This window comes from Gallinula chloropus, assembly GCF_964237585.1.
Source record: "Gallinula chloropus genome assembly, chromosome: 1".
Classification (NCBI taxonomy): domain Eukaryota; kingdom Metazoa; phylum Chordata; class Aves; order Gruiformes; family Rallidae; genus Gallinula; species Gallinula chloropus.
In genome coordinates, this window is record NC_140085.1 from 168,896,399 (window position 1) to 168,909,695 (window position 13,297).

Consider the following 13,297-nt stretch of genomic DNA (forward strand, 5'->3'; position numbering starts at 1 on the left):
GTGTGTAGAAGACTGCACAAGCCATAATAAGAAAGAAAACCTTATCTACTGTACTTTAAAAAGAAATATAATAAAAAAAATATATATATATATATATGGCTGAGCCACTGGAGTCCCACCTAAATAAATGAGTTTCTCTCTCTGTTGCTAGCACTGCTTTATTTGCCAACCTAACCAATTCTGGTTTTGTGGAACAGACATTGAAATCCGAACTGGAAAGGGAAAAATCTGTGACTGAAGCAGAAAAATATTGAATGTTAATTTTTTTTTTTTTTTTTTTTTGTGGTTGTGGGGTTTTTTGTTGTGTGTGCGGTTTTTTGGTTTGGGGTTTTTTTTGTGATGGTTTTACAATTGATGGAGTGGGGTTTTTTTGGTTTTGCTTTGATATTACCCAATCTGTTGGGGGATAAAAGTTTGTAAGTATTACTGAGAATGTATCTTCATTAGTATTTGTATACAAACAGCATATACACAATTGCAAACCAAATATTGTACTATTTCTTCTCCCAACATCAAACTTTTCAGACTCACATAAAATGTGTGTTCCACTTGTGCAACTATTATGGATCTTACAGTCTCAGCTAAAAATCTGCAACATCAAAAACTCAGCTTTCATTAAAAATACTATTACTGTCTGTTTTACCCTGAAATGAAGCTTGAAAAGATCACCTATGCTATACAAAAGCTTAAAAAACCTAAACCCAAGCAACAGAAAAAGCTTTGTTTCCATCCCAACAACACCACTTGATTTTGTGCCATGATTTTTGACCAACGACACAATACTGCAAACCAAGCAGTACTCTCCATTTCACTATAAACCTTTAATATATGACTGCTTTCATTTAAATTATTTTCAACACAATGTACTTATTAACAAACATTTTTAAAAAATAGAAGAAAAAATTAAAATTAATACCTCAGTCTGACCTTCATGGGCACTGGATTCATGAGTGACACGAATAGCCTAAAATTAAAGCATATTTCAATCAGACTTTAAATGGCTGTGAGATGTGTGAAGAATCACTGTACAGCCTTCATTTTAGAAAATGCCATACCCACAACCATTTTTGTTCAGTGCTTGGAATAAATAAACAAAAAAACTTAGTAAGCAAATACTCTACTTCCAAGGATTTTTTTTTTGGGGGGGGAGACCAGTATTTCAGTTTCATCAGAGTCAATTCAAATTAAATACTTAACAGTTTGTAAGGACACTTTTGCACACAGCAAACACTGCTGCCGAGTGTTTTCGTCATACACTGGTTTCTGAGCAGATAGAATACATAAAAGCTCTGAACAGACATCTTGTGTCCAAAATTTTCACAGAAAGTATTACTGAACCTCTACTCTTTCTGTTTGTTACCCCTTCCCTCAGTCACATACTTACACCCCTACACCTGGCCATTTCACAACCTTCTCAGGCAGGGAAATCATCAAGGCTTCCATTTTGAGAGAGGATCAGTTACCATCAAGAGCAACAGCACCATTATGCCCTTCCACTGGCCAGATGTTTCTGCCACATGCTTTGAAACAGCTCTAAGGATCTGGCTAACCACACTATCAGCTGGCTCATCTAACTATTCCGAGTGGTGGGGGGAAAGGGTTGTATTTCAGCCAGATCAGCTCTTTGTGCGCCCTGAAGTGCCAGAGACAAAGAGATGACTAGAAGGCACAAAGGAAAGGAGGAAGCAGGAGCATCCTTTCAGCCCAGGTCAGTTAAAATTGATTATTAAACTGCACCCTGAACCCACCAAAAAGATGATGTGCACATTTCTCATCCATTTCAAAGTCATTTCAAACTAAGCCAGTGAATTAATACGGATAAGGAGCATTGACAAAGTCCGTTCTGCTGACTGAGCTATGGGCAGGCAGGAACACTTTAAACAAAGCAATTTCTTTGTGGCAGCTGGCTGATCACAAGCTCACATGTAAAACTGAACCTTAAAGTGCTTGACTGGGTCAAATCCTAAGGACAGTACCTTCTCATGCAAATAATTCTCGTACCATTTCAAATAAGAGTAAAAACCACAATACTAACTTCATAAGTTTCTAGGTATTTGGCCCTCTCTTCAGGAGTCATAGATAACGAATCTTCTAGGAACTTCTTCAGTGAAGAATTAGTTTCTTAAAAAATAAAAAGAAGACATAACATTAACAAACTTTGAGCAATGCTTGAACTCCAACATCATTCAAAGCTTACAGAATGCTTATATCCAAGAAAAAATATGAAGATATAATTGCATTATATCTTTAAGACACTGAAGGCTGCTGGAAGAGAAACTGCCACCTGCTGCAGTTTGAATGGTTTGTGTGCTTTAGTTCTTGGATTAGTATGAAATATTGTTTTTATAATGATAGATAATCTCTACTCAAAGAGTGTTTCTGTTCTTTCCCACTGGTTATATTCTGAGAAAAAGAGTACAAACCCAACCCTTACAGAACCACAAGATAGTTTGGGTAGGAATGACCAGGGACATCTGCAAATACACCAGGTTGCTCAGAGCCCCATCCAACCTGACCTTGAATGCTCCCAGGGATAGGGTGTCTACCAACTCTCTGGGTAACCTGTTCCAATACCCTCATGATAAAAAAATATCTTCCTTCTTCATAGTCTGAATCTACCCTCTTGTAGTTTAAAACCATTATCCCATGTCCTTTTCCCACAGGCCCTACTATAAAGTTTATCCCCACCTTTCTCATAAGGCCCTTTTAAGTACCAGAAGGCTGCAATAAGGTTTCCCTGGAGCCTTCTTTTCTCCAGGCTGAACAAACCCACCACTCTCAGCCTTTCCTCACAGGTGAGGTGCTCCAGCCCCTCTGATCATTTTTATGGCCTCCTATGGACCCTCTTTAACAGGTCCATGTCCTTCTCGTACTGGGAACCCCAAGACTGGATGTAGTACTCACTCCATGCCTCCCCCCAGTTAAGAAAAAAAAGTGAAAAGACAACAAAAACCCAAACCACCTAACCAAAAAAGCCCACCAACCCCAAACTTACCAAAGTTCATTTTATCTCTGTTGTTTGCAATAGCATGAATTAGCCCAATTGTTCCACACGCGTTATTAATGGTTTGCTTCATGAAATAGACTGATGATTTCACATCTTGTCCCTTAGCTTTTATTCTCTCTTCTTCTTCTGTTCTGAAGGTTTCGTACTAGAAAGAAGGTTACAGACATTTCAAAACCAGTACAAACAGATACAGGTTACATTATTAAAGAAAAAATAATTTTAAAAAGCAAGAGCTACCTAATAAAAAGCAAAACACAACCTGTAATTGGAAACAACACACGTGGTCCAATGAGTATGTGCCAACTTACTCAACAGCTTTATATAATTTCTTAAACCAAAGCCTTCACACTAGTCAAAACCCCGTCAGGCTTAAAACATATTTTTGAATTTTGTGTTGTTTAACATAATTTCAAAACTGATCAAAACATTTATTTGATCCAAGCACCTGTCACTGGTTCTCTGCAACAAAAAGATTTTAAGGACACAGATCTGAAATCCCTATCCAGCAAACCATAGTAAATTGGGTGTTTAGTCAGCATGAAACGTTCTTACAAGTTCCATGTTTACTTTTCATCTTTTCCAGGAATATAAAATAAGATTTAAGTAATGTTCACAGACTCAAAAAAGGCCACTGAAAAACCATCAAGCAAATGTTTATTTTCTGTAGTAGTAGAAACAATTTAGTCTGATTGAACAGAAGGACTAAAGTACTTCTTTTGTAAAGAACATAACTGACTAAAATCTTGTATACTGTGCAACAGTGTGCTGGTTTTGGTGTGTGGGTTGTTGGTTGTGGTTTGTTGGTTCTTTCAGCTGGGGTTGGGGTTTTGTCGGGCTTTTTGTTTTTTCTTTTCTAAAGGATGAAAGAAAACTGCAAATGTTCCTGACAATGCTGTTGTGTCTTCTTTGCCTCTTTTACTAGGTACTTTTGCAGAACAAAAAAAAAAAAAAAAACCAACCAAACAAAAAAAAAAAATGAAGTAGATGGGATTTTATTCAAGTATAACCAAAGTAAAATTTGACTGTAGAACAAGGAACTCTTCCTGAATATCCACAAGAAACTTCTCTCAGATGCTGTGTACTGTTAGTGACAAAGAAGAACCTGACATTTTTGCCAGCATCACCATTCCATGCTTGCAGCTTGTCTGAATGTTCCAAACCATCTAAGTAATAGCAATAAAGCATAGCTTTTTAATTTGACACCACTTATTTATGAGTTAAGCAAAATATCTTTAATTGAGAAAAACATGTTATATAGCATATTGGACAACAGTTTGGATTAGAGAAGGTAAACAATATAGCTGCCATTCACCCCATCATCTCAACCACACCAAACTCCACAGCAAAAGTATGTAAAAGTTGAGAACACTGAATATGATCCTGTGCATGGGTTAGACTAGATCACTTCAAGAGGTTCCTCCTAACTAGACCTATTCCATAACACACATTCATTGGACCACATCCAAAATGCCCAACACTCACAATATTCAAGCTGTCTCAAGCATACAATGCAGAGTAAGTCACTGACCTTTAAAATTAGACAATAACCCTAAGCTGATCTGTATGCTAACAGGAGTAGTACCTTGCCCTAAAGCAGTTCAAGCAAATCCCTGTACAAGCAGCACAGAAGAAAGGAAAATCTAGACAGAAGACCAAAGACATGATGGAAAAGCTGAACAACAAAAGCTTCAGAACACTGCCACTATTCATGGAAGACTCAGCCTGCACACACTCAGGCTAAACAGTTGCTAGAAACAGGTGTGTCCCTTGCATTTGTGAAAGATGAATGTGCTGGAGAAAATCACAAATATTTGGCTGGTGGTCAAATTTGATTGATGGATGGAACAGAGCTTAAGCTGTTTCTCTGGTTCTATTTGTCACATGCTTCTTTAGGATGAAATCAGATACACAAGGAAGGTTGTTCTTTCCCATGGGATGATGCTCCCATAGCACGATCCAAGAAAGGAAGTTTGCACAGGTAGGGATGCAAAAAAAAGTGCCAGTCACAGAAGGAGCTGAGACCTGTAGCTCAAGCAGCCAGACAGAAACCACAGGTCACAATACCGTGCCTCAAAGGTGACAGAAAGGAAATTTCCCAAAGGCAGGTGAGGACAATTAAGAGTTGCTTGAGTTCAGAAAAGGACTGCCTGCCTGCCTAGATGTCCTGCAGAAAAAAAGAACGCAACGGTTTAGAGGACCTAATGAGTAAGAGGACTGATCTAGTCTCTCTTCTATTTAAACAGGCTTTGTTTTAGAAGCTACACTTCAATAGCTTATAAACTTCATAAAGCACGTGGCTTCTTTTGAGAGCCACATTTAAAAGGAAGATGCTTGGGCAGATCCACGTTTTGGCTGACATTATCACAAGCACGTAAGATTTTTATAAATTAAAAGATCAGCATCAATCACACATTTCAACCTACGTAACACTTGATTGAGAGATGCAAGATGGATGTCTTCTCTATATAGAAACATATGATGACACAAAATAAGCAGACTTGAAGATTTAACCAAATCTAGTATACCAAAGTCTAACACAGAGGTAGAAGTGCAGGGAATTCTCTTTCATCTTAGAAATATGCCCCGTATGTCCAAGAAGCAACAGCCATATTGGTACTGATGACTGAACTGAATGTGAATTGAAGTTTGGTCAGTCCAACAGTACAATTACTCAAAAAGCAGTAGCATGTGATATAGCCCTGTACCTTACATCTTATTTTGCTTATGCTCTTGTAGCTTTCTGGTACAAGTAGCAGAATGGTGCCATTTCACAGAGCATATTTTAAAAATAAGCCTTCAGTTGTCTGCAGTAGAAAAATGTGAGGTGCCTTTCTCTCTGCTTCTGCATTAACTTTTCCCACTCCAACTTGAAAAGAAACTAGAAATACACATGTAAGGTTATCAAAAGAAGGTTCTTGAAGGAAGCCTTTTGTTGTTTTTAATGAAGAAGTCTATTTTGATTAAAAAGTCTCTTACTTGAGGTTTGAGTCTCATCTCGATTCTATGATGACACCAAAGTACAACATTCAAACTGTTCATTCCCATTTCATTTACAACAAAAGAGAGTCACTGATTATTAAACAAGCATTTACCTTTTCTGTTATCGGGAACAGAAGCAGCACTGCACAGACAGGTCTTGGCACCATGCTAAGCAGTTCTGGTTCCATACCATAAACATCTACAAATTGCCAGTCAGGATGTATACCAAGCTGCTTGAGAAACTGCAACAAGAAAAAAAAAAGAATATTAAATGAATATGCCCATATACCTCTTTCTGGAGGCATCACAACAACATTTACAACAGAAAACAAATGGCAAAAAAACACACTTACCAAAATCTAAGTAGAATAAGAGAGATTCAAGTTTCAATAATACATCATAGCATTAACAAAGACACGCAAAATCCCCATGGTTTATCTATTTATATAGCTTTTTATCATTGAATCAAAAGGGAAGTGAAAACACTACCAGCACTATTTTCAAAATGGCTGAAATTCTCTAATGCTTCAGTAGTTGTTTTATCCCAAAAAAGTAGTGAATATTCATGGGTCAGAGCAAGCATGAATAAACTTATAATATTATGTGACTCCATGACTACTTCAGAATACCTGACACTGGTACCAAAATTGAAGCTGTTGGGTTTCAGCAACTCAAATAAATAAATAAAATTTTTAAATCTTTTACAGCCTTTTGAGCAGAGACACAGAGTGTACATATTTTAGTAAGTGGACCTATTAAGGTGTTCTTTTATATAAAAAATAATTTCAAACTACAACAGAGTAACATATTTTGAAGCAGATGAAGATTAAATGCCAGACAATAACTATTACTCTTCAAGTAACTCTCAGTTACTCCTTTAGAACTTTTCTTAGAAGTCTAAGCCAAAGGCTTCCTTATAATCTTTCCTACACTACAGCTATGTGTCACAAAAAAAAAGGTGATTTTTAGATCTTTCACCTAACATTGAGCCACTGAGGAAGGAAAGAGGGACTGTAGCACCTACTAAGCTTTGACAGCCTTAGCCTCCAGCTGGGTACTCACTTTCTGACCAGACATTCCACTTTTACTCATATGTTACATACCACAACAACAGTTGAAGGCTACACAATATAAATCAACTTGAAATATTTTGTGCTATCACAGTCTCGAAGGACCTAACTCAATTCAGAAACTATTCTTACTGTACACACACTGACCATTCATGATTATAAAAACATTTCATTGTACACTGTGGCATACACAAATTTTGAAACACCACCACTACCAGTAAAACAAATACATTTTGGACAAAATAATTAAAGTTGTGGGAAGCCCATGTATTTTCCAAGAAGTTAACATTTCACAAACTACTATTTTCTGCTGGAAAACAACATATTCTACAGGAAAATCTTACCCAGTCACCTGAGGGTGACCCCCACACCTGAGGGTGACCGGATAAGGTTTAAACTGAGAGTTTAAAAACTCTTGTTTTTAAAATAAGGGAAGTCTGCTGATAAAAAGTTGCAAATGTAAATGCCTGGGAAAAAAAAAAAAAAAACACAACACAAATGTGCAGCAAATAATATTCTTCTACTCTCCCTAAACAGAAACCAATGAAGCATTTCTTTAGCCAGCTCCCAACAAAACTCAACTCTGCAGTTCCCAATACTGTTCCCAAAAGCGATACTGTAGAAAACCAGACTCATTTGCCCACGGCTTTCATACAGGGGGAAGACTACTTTAAAGCTTCATCATACTTCCTGCCCAATGCTATTTGAGGAAATCTATTTATCGATACAGTTCCAGTAACGACATCCAAGAATCACATAAGCCAAAATGAAAAGCTATTGTAGCTTTGCACAGCTGGGTTCTGGTGGAGAAGGGGGGCTGCAGGGGCGGCTTCTGCAAGAAGCAGCCAGAAGCTCTCTGCAGGCCCGACAGGGCAAACACCAATGGGCTCAAGGCTGGAGTCACCACTGACCAAGGCCGAGCCCATCAGCCATGGTCACAGCGCCTCTGGGAATCACATTTAGGAGAAAAAAATTGCAAGCAGATGCTTTTTGCCACCAGAAAAGAGAGTGAGAAGATGTAAGAAACTGTACAGTCACCAGGGCCGGGGAAGAGGGGGGAAGGAGGCACCCCATGTGGCAGAGAGAAAGACGTCCCTGCAGCCCGTGGAGAAACCTGTGGGGGAGCAGGTGTCCCCCTCTGCAGCCCATGGAGAGGCCCCACACTGGAGCAGGTGGAGGCATACAGGAGACGCTGTGACCCACACTGAAGCGGGCCTCTGCCAGCACTTGCAGTCCGTGGAGGGAGACAGAGACACAGAGACAAGAGAGAGATGAGAGGAGCAGAGAGTGTGAAGTGGGAGATAGCCACCCCAGAGCAGGTTTGCTGGAGGCGGGGCTCTTGACTCTATGGAGGACAAGGCTGGAGCAGTCTGGGCCTGAGAGACATTTGACGATTTATGACTGCACCCCGTAGAAGTGACCCCCATCCAAGGAGAACATCCCATGAGGAATTGACAGAAACCCCCACTCCCTGCCCCTCCCTGTGCCACAGTGCAGAGGGAAGAAGGGAGCAAGATCAGGACTAAAGTGAAGTCTGCTAAGAAGGGAAGGGTAGGGGGAGGTCCTTCAAGATCTGGTTGCACTTCTCATTACCTGACTCTGGTGTCACTGGCTGCACAGTGCAGTGTAATAAATTAGAGAGTTTTCTTCCCTTCACTTTGTGTTGAGTCTGTTTTGCCTGTGACGCTGATTGCAGAATGATTTCTCCCTGTCCTTATCTCAACCCCTAAGCCTCTCCATATGTATTTTCTCCCCTGTCCAACTGACAAGGGGAGTGACAGAGCAGCTTTGGTGGCCATCTGGCCCCTAGCCAGGGCCAAACCACCACAAAAGCACAGATGACTCTCCATAATCTACCTAGTGAGCAGATTTACACACGCGCACAAGAATTTGGTTGTGCCATGTTTCAGTAGATTCCGATCTACATAGATATAACTGCAAGAAATACCCCAAAATAATATTGTATTAAAACAAAACACAAGAGAATACAAAAAAAATACAAGTGTCTTCACCTTACATGAGATCCCTTCAAATACTTTTCAGCTTTTATTGGGCAAGAAGTAAGGTGGTTGGTCTTCCAAGAATCATAGCCAAGTGGCTGAATCTCAATATTTAGAGACATAAAGGAGACAGTTTCTACAACTGCTGAACATATGGACAACAAGCATTTATAGAAAAGGGTAGGGAAGATTTTTATCAATAACACTTAGGAATATTTTCTACATGGGGACAAAACAATAGAAAAAATATATATACACCCTTAAGCTTATTACTGCTTTGGTGGGGAAGTTGGGAACACACTCAGGACAGACACAACCCAACCCCCACCTTACCATTTCAAATTCATTATTCTCTTCCCATTTCACACTGCAAAGTATGTAATTAAAACCAAGGGCAAGTAAAGGCAATTTAAGTTTGAAAGCTTAGGGTACCTTGGGAAAAATTAATATGGCTGTGTAGCAACAGTAATAACCTATACAGTTCATGGAGCAATTTCAGTATTTGATTCTGGCTGCCTTGCAAAATAGAGAAATTTTCTTTTCATAAGACCACATAAACACTTTTCCACACTTTCCTCCTTTTATAATACTACCTACTAATAATGAAAAACATGAATTGACCATAAATTCAAAGACGAAAACAGGATGAAGGAAAAATAAAGTGTCTTTATCAAGCTCTTAAGGAAATTTTGTTCCTTTATGTAGAGATTTGTGGGTCTGGGCACACATTGTAATCAGGGCTGCTCTGCAGAACCTACCCTTTTTGACTAGTTTTAAAAACCAAGGTAGTCTTGAAGTACAAAGAGAAAATTCACTCAGAAGATTGCTTATGTAATACACCAAGCTCTTTTGGTTCTGTGCCACCTTTAAATCTTGGCAAGATAGGGAAAGAGGACAAATTATTATCTTTTAATGAAAACTAAGAAATAGAGAAGCATTAAAGTATTTACTAGGTGATGTAACAGAAAACTGTATATTTTGAACTCATCTTCACAACCTAGAGGCTTGGAATAAAATTACTTCATGAATGACAAAAATCTTCCAGAGAGGAAGGCAACATGTATATTGGTGCATTCAAATATTATTTGTACTTCTAGTACCAAAACCAGTGATTATTCTTTCCATCATTTTTACTGCTCTTATTCAGAGCTGTGGGAAAAGTAACACAACTGAAAAAATACTATTTATTATTTTGCACGTTCACATGAAATAAAGGTACAAAACCCCAAGAAAATAAAACCGCTTCTCTAGAAAAAGACCCCAAAGCCAGGGGCGGTAATGCTGGAAGGATCACATTAAGCTTCTGGACAAGTAAATGATTTAGGTTCTCCTCACCACTAGGGGAAAAACCCTAACCAAAACACTCCCCCCACACACACAAACCCCAAATCAATACAATGCTTCCCAAACCCAGAAATAGCTGCTCTAACTCCCAAATTAAATATTCAACATCACTAAAAGTCCACAGGTACAGGCTGTCTATCATGACGCATATTACCATATTTTTCCACTTTGTCACTTGCACGTAGAAACATTCTAAATACTAAGGCATTACACTCAGGACTTTGAGCCTTCCACCACCTTTTACCATGGCATTCATACACAAGTTGGAGCCGTGAAAACATAAAACTGGCAAAATGCACAAACATTTCCAGATGCTCAGACACAAAAGCCAAAGAGCTTTTGTGGGAAGAACCAACTGTTGTAATCCTCTTCTAAATGCAAACGCAAACAAAGACAACAACAGGGTCTACATTTTATTGTACTTTTGCTCAGTGGATTAAAGCATTGCTGTATCACAAGAAAGCCAGTTAACACTTCCTTCTGCAAAACATGCCTATGACATTCAGCAACTGGAAGGACTACATCTAAATAAACCAAGTTAGAAAAATCAGTATTTTGTGACTTTTTCATTACAGCATAAGAACTTTCTGCACTTTGTTAAACTGAAGCTAATCTTTTTCCCTAAGAAGTAATAAGATACTGCATAAAATATATCTGATTGAATTATCACAAAGAAAAAAGATGGAAAAACATTTATATTAAAATTTCTATAAATCCATAAATAGATGGTTACATTCAACTCTTTAGATATCCAATTTTTATTAAACTAATCCATATTACAAATACGAATGTGCAATATTTCACTTTCAGTTCTTTATGCATAATTTCTAGAGGCACATTAGAAAAAAAAATGTTTATTTCAAAAGTGAAGTTCCTTTACAGAAATAAGGAAACCTCACAAATAATATTTTATTAATTAGGCATTACAAGGTTGTATTTCTTAATTCTTTCATTATTATATTTATGGAATATAAAGTGAACGGATTGTTCTTCAGTGTATTTTGGGTAAGGCATCTTTCAGACCATTAATCAAAATGACTGATGTGACAAGACAGCAGCAGCTGTAGAAACTTGAGTTCTATATATGCAGGTCAAAAGACATACCAGAATCAAATACACGGCCATAACTTACATGAGACGCATTATTCTTCTTTACCAACTGCACCTCTCTTAAGAGTGGCCGCAATACATACTTGCCCAAACAAGAGATGCTCCATTATAATAAACTTTCATAGGAAATTCAAGATTTATTACAGATTTTTTACTATCCTCATGTGCTGTATTTCAGGACCCCTGAATACAAGTCAAGGAATACAACTTATCGTGATTTTTTTAAAATTGCAGGGAAGGAGGAAAAATAGAACACTTTGAACTTCATCAAAAACATGACATTGTACAACTACAAAATTCTTATCCTTCCAATCATCTTAAGTTTCTTCAAAATTTCTAAAAAAGCAGTGCCAACTCTTGCCAGAAGCACCAACCAAATAGAGGAATTAAATAGTTTTCTTAGCCTTGAGTTACTGACTAACATACAAAGGCAGATCCAAGTCAATCTTTCAGCTACTCATATGAATAATGCGTAAAACCCCAAATCAATTTTGCAATTTTCCCTTTGTAAAGCATCTACCTAGTTAAACTCAATCAGAGGTCTATATAACTTGAGATATTTTGAGATAGAAGCAGCCATTCAACCACTGATCTCTGAGTGGACATTTGCAGTCTCTTCATATCCGTCCTTGTACTTATTCTTTGCTATGCTGTGCCACACCTTCCCTTTTGTTGGCTCCCTGGAAGGCTTTCTGGGGTATTCTCCTTACAGAAAGATACAAACTGAGTCCTGGTCTTCCAATTTCTAAGCCTACACTCAAAATAACAAGATGTTTTCCAAGAACATACACTATCTCCACTACATCCCCTTTGCCTGTAACCGTAAACTCCACCCTCCCACCCCACAACTGGAAAAAAGTAAGCTTAGCCAAGTGGTTTTTTCAGAAGGATATCTCTGTTTCTTCACATCAGACATGCTTTCACTCCCAACACAGTAGCTCACCTATGCTACCACCACCCAATGCACTCCAGGAATCATGGGCACGGCTTTTTCAATCCCTATGATCAGCAGGACTTAGGGCTTGCTTTTGGGAAACCTTGTGTGATAGCATTGCAGAGTTCATAAAATTGAAAACTCTTTAGGCAGAGCAAAATTGTGTTTCCTTGAGATACTTAGTTAATCTCTACATTTGCCCAACACCCTAAGAAATGCCTTCCACAACTGGGTGAAGATTAGCTGTATCCAGTTTCTTCCATTTGTTCTATGTTTTGTGATCCTTATTGCAACAGCTGTCAAGGGCATCCATAGACTAAAGTTAATTTATGTAGCTGACTCTCAGTACTGTAACAATTATTAAAAAAAAAAAAAAATAAAAAAAGGAGGGGGGAAGAGAGATAATCAAAGGCTTGAAAACAAAGAACCAGTAAATAAGCCCTACATGGCAAAAGAATCCCAAGCCACTGCCAACTCCAACGGTTTAGCTCTGAACTACCTGAAGCCACTGCCTGAGCTTCATAATCAGATGCGGCCCATTATCCTTATCTGGATACAACGAAGGCATAAGTTGACATGACACTTTATCTAAGAAGTAAGGAAATTTCTTAGGATGTGGGAGATGAAGAAAGGTAAGAGAGATCATGTGAGATCAAGAAAGATACCCACCAATACTAGTTTGTCTGTGCTTGCTAGGGAATCAATCATGCAAGCCAGACTGAAGTGATGGCACGATGAAGAGCCATCACTCCAAGAATTTATATGCAGTCTGACTTTTTCTTTTTGGTTCTAGAAGAAACTGAGAACAATATACACAGCCAGATACCGTCTGGTGAACAGTGGGCAGATAAAA

The 13,297-nt window shown here is 38.3% G+C and overlaps 1 protein-coding gene across 1 annotated transcript in view; it reads right to left on the bottom strand.

The window, feature by feature from the left end:
* UCHL3 (ubiquitin C-terminal hydrolase L3) overlaps positions 1-13,297 on the bottom strand; it is a 43,067-nt gene that overhangs the window by 25,305 nt on the left and 4,465 nt on the right. Inside the window, exons 3-6 of the mRNA XM_084263577.1 lie at positions 6,100-6,228; positions 2,996-3,152; positions 2,036-2,121; positions 917-964 (exon numbers count right to left, since the gene is read on the bottom strand). Coding sequence (XP_084119703.1) covers positions 917-964; positions 2,036-2,121; positions 2,996-3,152; positions 6,100-6,228 — 420 coding nt within the window. The remainder of the gene's footprint in view (positions 1-916; positions 965-2,035; positions 2,122-2,995; positions 3,153-6,099; positions 6,229-13,297) is intronic.